At 39.3% G+C, this 7728-nt stretch overlaps 1 protein-coding gene across 1 annotated transcript; it reads right to left on the bottom strand.

Annotated features, from left to right (window-relative positions):
* Positions 1–1335: 1335 nt before the first annotated feature.
* On the bottom strand, positions 1336–2319 carry LOC120357007. The gene has a single exon (XM_039446192.1). The coding sequence runs from the start codon at positions 2317–2319 to the stop codon at positions 1336–1338; it is 984 nt and encodes a 327-aa protein (XP_039302126.1).
* Between the last annotated feature and the right edge of the window lie 5409 nt (positions 2320–7728).

Here is a 7728-nt window from a genome sequence, read left to right as displayed (position 1 = left end):
ATTCTTCGTTCTCACCTCCTATCAGCTTGCTAAAATGGTTGGTCCACTCCACCTTACTGATCTCATTATCGACCCAGTTTCCTCTACCTCTTTTCCTGTTTATTACTTTCCATACTTGTGCCTCGCTCTTTAGATCACTTAACTCCTCCTCTTCCTTCTCTTTCCATAGTCTCTTCCTTTCTTCTAAATGTTCCCTGAATTTTCTTCTCTCTTCTATGTATCTTTCTCTGATTAGTTTTCCTTTCCTCCAACTATCATAAACTCTGTGGACCAACCTTTTTCTTCTTGTGCAACTCCTGTTCCACCATTCTTTGAAGCCTAGTTTCTTTCTCGCTCCTCCTTTTGTTTTTACTTTTACCATTGACTTAAGTACTAATTCCTTTAAGACCTTCCATTTTTCCTCTATAGATTCCTCTATTATTACCTCCTCTTCCTCCTCTTTTTCCTCCGTCCTTTCTTTATATTCCACTATATCCTCTTCTCTCCATCTATATATTTCTCCTTCCTCTTCTTTCTTCATATCCTTCTTTTTCTTTCTTCCTATATTGTTCTTCATTTCCAAGACCAGGGGCATGTGATCTGAGTCCGGTCGGCCTACGATCACGAGATCGTTTACAATATCTCTACAGTTTTCACTTACTACTACATAGTCTATAACTGAGCTTCCCCTTTCCCCTACGTATGTGTATTCTCCTAATTTATCTCCCTTTGTTGTCCCATTCATGATATTTCCTCCAATTTCACCTACTAAGTCTAAGAAATCTCTCCCCCTGTTGTTTACTACTTTATCTTTACTCCTACGTGTCACCCCCCATCCTTCTTCATCATTTCCTCCTTCTTCACCTATTCTAGCGTTAAAATCTCCTCCTATTATTATATACTCTTCCTTATTTTCCTCTGTTATACTTTCAATTTTATTTCTCAAATCCAACCAATTCCTAGTTGCATATATTCCCATTATTATAAATTTTAATTTATCATCACTATTTTTAACCTTTGTAACTATCAACCCCTCCATCTCTTCACTATTTATCTTTAACTGTTCCTCACCCCAATCTTTACTTACACCAATAATAAAGCGACCCCTTGCCCTACCTTTTTTCTTTTCCCTGATCGCGAAACTGCATCCCCACCTGTGAGTCCCTGGTAATTTCTTTCTAATTTTTTCCCAACCTTTCTCTTCTACCCATGTCTCTATTAAACATATATAGTCCATCCTCCCTATAAATTTCCAAAATTCCTCATCTTGTCTCCATATTCCTGCTATATTCCAAAATACCATTCTCCTTTTCCCCTCTCCCCCCTCACCTGCTACTTCCTCCTCAACTTCCTGGCTTAATTGAAATCCTGACTTTTATCCCTCTCCCTATCCCTTCTCTTCTCCCTATTTTCCTCATTCATTCCCCCCTTATCTCCCTCTTTCCTCGTATTTTCCTCTATTTCTTCCCAGCTTTTCCAACTATCCCCTATTTTTACTCTTCCTGTTCCTATTTTTATTTCAAATCCCTTCTCTCTTTGTTCTCTACACCATTTATGAATCTTTTCTTGCACCTTCCTCTCCTCCCATGTTAAATCGTTTTCTATGAATATTTTCCCACCCTTTAACTTGCTTTTTTTAATCATAATTTCCTTCTTTTTCTCTTCTCCATCTATTTTAGCAATTACTACTGATCCACTTAACCTACACATTACCACTTTACAATTGACATCTAATTTCTTTCCTATAAAATTCTCGGTCCATGCTTTCTTATCTTCCGCTTTTCCAAATTCCTCTATTCCTTCCCCTAATCCCCTAATGACTATGTTATTGCTTCTCTCCTCTCTTTCTCTAACAGACATCCATCTCTTTAACTTATTCACCTCTCTGTCACTAAAACCCTCGCTTCCACATGATCTGATACTCCTAACGCTACTCCCGAAGCTTCTAACTGATGCTCTACTCCCTCCCCCACTATCACTATCTTCCTTATTGTACATCTCAACGTCTCCTGCATTTCTAACCTCCTCTTTCCATTTTTCCATACTTTCTACGCTCTTCGCTACCTGATCCAGTTTGTCGTCCCTTTTTTCCTCTCTGCTCCTTACTAATTTTACTTCCGTCTTTAGATCTGCTATCATCTGCTTTAGTTCTTTTACCTCATTTTGCCAATACTTCTTTAACTTCTCTATTTCTTTTTGCCATGCAACCTTACTCACATTTTCCGTCTCCTCTAACCTAAAAGATACTCTCTTACCGTTGGATTTATCCTCTGTCACTAACTTTCTTTGCCTAAGATCTCTGCTTCCTTCCTTACCGACATCTCCCGCCTTACTCGCCATTCTGTCCTAACCTTACTTTTAGCCTGCTTCCTATCCACTCTGTTTTCTACCAATTTCTTGCCTCCCCAAATCTCCCTTCAATCGCCCTAGCTTCTCTCCCTCCCCTTTCCCTCCCTCACCTCTTTCCCGCCTGTCCGCTAACTTAATTAACTCACACGCTGTGCACTCTCGGCCACACACTCCTTACACACATCCGATCGCATGCGCGCCACCTAACCAAGTCCTCAACTTGTTTATTTATTTCTCCTTTATGAATTTGAGGAAATCGATATTGTCTAGTATTGATGGGTCGGTCGTCTGTTGTCGGTATTTGATGTTGCAACACATGAGTCGCTGTTAATTTTTCTCCGGGTATGTGGAATCTATCCTGGCTGCCGGACATAAGACTTATTACGTTATCTCTTTCTTGGATATTTAAATGATCGAGACGTAATAACTCCATAATTTCTGCGAGCCTATTCTGCTCCAAATTTTCAGAAATTTGAAAACATTCGCGAGGTATTTTATTTTGCAAATCTCGCTTCTCTTCTGTTTGAATTTGTTTACTTTTAAAATTTTCACTCATTTGTTGAGTTGAGGCAACATTTTCTGCAAGAGATTCATTCTCTTTAGAATAATATAACTTACTTATTTCGGGGGTCTCGGTTCTGTTTTCCCTTGAAGGTATTTTTGTAATTGAAGGAGAGATGTTATCGTTTTTTATGATCGTTTTGTTTCTAAGAGATTTTATTTTTTCTTGAGAAATAGAGGAACCTTTTTCCTTCGGTTCCCTTGAAAATAAAACCGCATCGCTTGACGAGGTTTGGTAACTTCCCTCTTCACGATCGGCAGGAATGAAGTGCTCTGAGGGAGGGGTTTGGAAACATCCCTCACTAATAATTTTTAGATTCTTGGATAATCCATTAGAAGTTTGGTAGATTCCCTCCGTTTGGATTTGTGAATCGCTGGATAATTTAGGAGGAATTGGGAATTTTCTCTCCCTAAGAATTTTAAGATTACTGGACAATCCAAGCCAGGTTTGGTGATTTCCGTTTTCTTGAATTTTTGAATCTCTGGGCAATTCAGGAGAGATTTGGAAGCCTCTTCGTCCAAAATTTTGGAGATCTGGATTTTTGAAATTAAAATTGTTATTCAATTCTTCATTTTCCTTTAAGATTTTATCTTCAGTTTTCTCTTTTATTTTTGCCTCATTTTTAAATTGATTTTCCTTTATATTCATTCTTTTATTTTCCTTTTCTTCGAGATTTTTCATTTTTATTTGATTACTTAATTTCTCAATTTTTCCATCAATTAAATTTACCTTCTCGTAATGTGTATTATTTCCATTATTAATTTTTTCTTTTACTTCTTCTTTGTTAGTCTTGCATTTTATCATAATTTCTTCTGGTTCATTTGGCATCTCGATTTTATCCTCGTGATCGTCGAGTATATCATTCAAAGGCTTGAGATACAGTGTTGGTACTTGAACTTCTACTTCCTCATCCAAAGTACTTATAACATTAAGGTAGGCCTTTCCGTCAACGTTTTCTGCTATAGTTTCCTTTGAATAGATTCCATGGGCAATTTTTAATTTAGGTATGTACCCGATTTTTATATCAGGGTTCCCTACTCTCACATAAAATAATTCGGACCGTGGAGCTGCGGTAATAATTTCTGGAGAAAAGAAAGGAACGTTAGTGCCTGCTACGTTTAAATAACCATTAGCATAGTCGATTTTGGAAAATGTTTGTTGAAAGAAATCGTTACCTAATATACCGGATTGTGATATAGGAAAATTACTTGACACGATATGGAATGTTACTTCTTTCCCGAAAAGAGGGAGAACGATTTCTCCGAGAGTATAAACCGGGTATTCGTTTATTCCGCTTAACTTCAAAATATTATTGTAATTGATAACTATGCCCGTGGGTATAAAATGTTCTTTAATTATATTCGGTCCTGACCCAGTATCCAATAAAAAGGTAGTTTGCGGAATTGTTTCACAAAAATTTACCTGAACGGTAGGCACGCGACTATGCTTGTCAAGATTTATGGTTACTTGGCGGGCGGTCAACACATGCTTATTTACTTGGTTTCTTTGGCTGGCGACGGGTGTGAGATCCTTCCGGACCCCTGCTGCACACTCGACGTCGAGGGTCCATCCGCGTTTCCCGAATTGTTTGCTTTTCTACGATTGTTGCTTGCAATTCGCAGTTCGCAATTTTCGAGGAGGTGCCCCTGCTCTTTGCAATATCGACAAACTATCAAATCTTTAGGTACCGCATCTACCTTTGGATTTGATCGACAATTTTTTGCGATATGCCCGAAATTATTGCACATTTGACAAGTGATTTTTAATTTGTTCACCTCGCCGCGTTGCTCATTTTGTTTTTTCCAACAATTATTAGCCGTATGCCCTAGCCGATCACACCACTGGCAAACTAGAGAGGGCTTATTTTGAATATTAATTTTATTATTTCTACATGACTTAGCGTCATGCCCGGATTTAGAGCATAATTGACAAATGACGTTATTTTCCCGTATCATTCTAACAGACTGTCGAGTTTGAGGATTGCGTAACCGACATTTGTCGGCACTGTGCCCACGTTTTTTGCAAATTTGACATATTAAAATTTCAGTTCCTAAATCGGATCTGATATGACCCAGCTGAATTGTTTGAGTCAATTTTCTGCATTTTGAAGCTGAATGTCCCTCCTTGTAATAAATTTGGCACATTTCGCGCGGCCGACTGATAATTGTTTCTCGGTCGGCAGCGCTACCTTTGCTTTGTCGCAAGTCGGTCATTGAGCGTAGTTCGCGCTCTATTCTTAATGCATCGGATACGGTTTCTTGAACATTTAAATCTCTCACGATTCTTTGCTCAATTTCCAGTTTCAATCCTCTAATGAAACATTTGCACATGTCTTTTTCCAGTGATATTTTTACATTATGATCGGGTGGGCCATTTCCCCATGCTTTATATGCTTCTAATATTTGTTTTCCTAACAATTTTACTCTATTTGCATAAGTAATTACATCTTCTTCATTTTTTTGATAAATGCACCCTAATTCCCCTTGCAATTGATATACGGTCTTAGATGTCCCGTATACTTGTTTTAAATATGCGGTTAATTGAGCAACGGTATCGAAATTTTGATCCTGAATTGTACGGCGCGCTTCGCCGACGATTCGTGTTCTAATTATGCGAGCAAATTGAAGCTCCGCCTCGGCGGGTAGCATGGACTTAGCTTCCTCGCATCCTTCAATAAAATGAGATAACGGAATATTTTGTCCATCAAAGAAAGGGACGGCCTCTACCGCGTACTTCAAAGAAGCGAACGGATTTGAGTGAGCCATTCCGGGTGGTTTAGTTTTAACGATAGGTTCGGGTCCCTCTATTCTTTTACTGTATCGTCTCCCGCAACGTCGGAGTCGTTGAAACCAGGTATTAGCGTCTCGTCGCAACCTCCCAACGAACTCTCCGAATCATGCAAAGTAAGATCAAATAATCTAGGAATTTTTTTTAAAGGATGTGGTGGGAGTTGATGTCTGTGTAATCGTGACTGGTTTACGTCCAGGTATACCCTGGTTTTCAACAGCAGATTTATGAATGTTATCGATTTCTTCTTTATTTGATCCGGACCTCGTAGTCAATCCTGCTCTTAAAAATTGCACTTTTCATCCCGGACGAGCCCCCAAAATTTCTCAAATGGTCTGTTACGTCCAGAATTCTCGAAATAAGTCTCTCGGGTCGCTCGTTGGCAGGTAGAGACTTAGAGAAATAATTCGAGCGAGGTAGGAAGGACGGAACAGGCCTAATCTCTCGCACACATGTCTCCGGGCGAGTGCGATGAGTCGAATGCGTCAGGTGAGTCAGAATGTAGGTCAGGTGTCGAGAATGACGACCTATGACTCTCATTCAGACTCTTGCATTCGTGTAGTCCTTATTTTGCGTAAACGAATTGAATCGCTTTTACGCGGGATCGGACTAAGTGCAATTTTATCGGAGCGGGAATTAGAGGTGATTGAAGTAAAGAAAAATGATTGAAACTAAGAATTACAATTTACTTTAACATAATAAAAGAAATAACCAATTACAATGATAGGTGATGACTAAAATAATAATTATTAATTTGCAAATAACATTTTTGTTAATAGAGAACATGTATAATAAAAAGAAGAAAAATCTTATGTTCTTAATAAAAAAAAAAAAAAAAATGTAATTATAACTTAAATTCTAATTGGTTACATTGGTGCTTAACGAGATATAAATGTGCGTGTGTGGGTGTATATTGTGATTTGCGTTTTCCGCTCAGGGGCACGATTACGCACTAGAATGAATTTAAAAATTAAGGCTACGTTCTCTCTTTCTAATAAAGGGAAATAAAATTTATATTGTAACTTCTTGAAAGGAGAAAGGAAAAAGTTTAAATTAATAAAAGGGACGGAATTCTTCGTTTCCACTGGAAGCAAAGAAAATTGCGAATTCAATCGAACGAAAGTTCGATTGTATCCAGCAGGGAATAAGGAGAGTCGCGGACCCAATCGCGAGAGCTCGATTGTATGCTGCGGGAAATAAAGAGAGTAGGATACAATCGAACGAAAGTTCGATTGTATCCTACGGGAAATAAAGAGAGTCGTGGACCCAATCGAAAGAGGTCGATTGTATCCTACGGGAAATAAAAAGAGTCGCGGACCCAATCGAAAGAGCTCGACTGTATCCTGCGGGAAATAAAGAGAGACGTGGACCCAATCGAAAGAGCTCGATTGTATTCTACGGGAAATAAAGAGTCGCGGACCCAATCGAAAGAGCTCGACTATATCCTGCGGGAAATAAAGAGAGTCGTGGACCCAATCGAAAGAGCTCGATTGTATCCTACGGGAAATAAAAAAAGTCGCGGACCCAATCGAAAAAGCTCGACTGTATCCTGCGGGAAATAAAGAGAGTCGTGGACCCAATCGAAAGAGCTCGATTGTATCCTACGGGAAATAAAAAAAGTCGCGGACCCAATCGAAAGAGCTCGACTGTATCCTGCGGGAAATAAAGAGAATCGTGGACCCAATCGAAAGAGCTCGATTGTATCCTACGGGAAATAAAGAGTCGCGGACCCAATCGAAAGAGCTCGATTGTATCCTGCGGGAAATAAAGAGAGTCGTGGACCCAATCGAAAGAGCTCGATTGTATCCTACGGGAAATAAAAAGAGTCGCGGACCCAATCGAAAGAGCTCGACTGTATCCTGCGGGAACTAAAAAGAGTCGTGGACCCAATCGAAAGAGCTCGATTGTATCCTACGGGAAATAAAAAAGTCGCGGACCCAATCGAAAGAGGTCGATTGTATCCTGCGGGAAATAAAGAGAGTCGTGGACCCAATCGAAAGAGCTCGATTGTATCCTACGGGAAATAAAAAGAGTCGCGGACCCAATCGAAA

This window comes from Solenopsis invicta, chromosome 2 (genome assembly GCF_016802725.1).
Source record: "Solenopsis invicta isolate M01_SB chromosome 2, UNIL_Sinv_3.0, whole genome shotgun sequence".
In the NCBI taxonomy this organism is placed as follows: domain Eukaryota; kingdom Metazoa; phylum Arthropoda; class Insecta; order Hymenoptera; family Formicidae; genus Solenopsis; species Solenopsis invicta.
The sequence above is the reverse complement of the archived record's forward strand: the minus strand, read 5'-3'. Positions and strand labels throughout refer to the sequence as shown.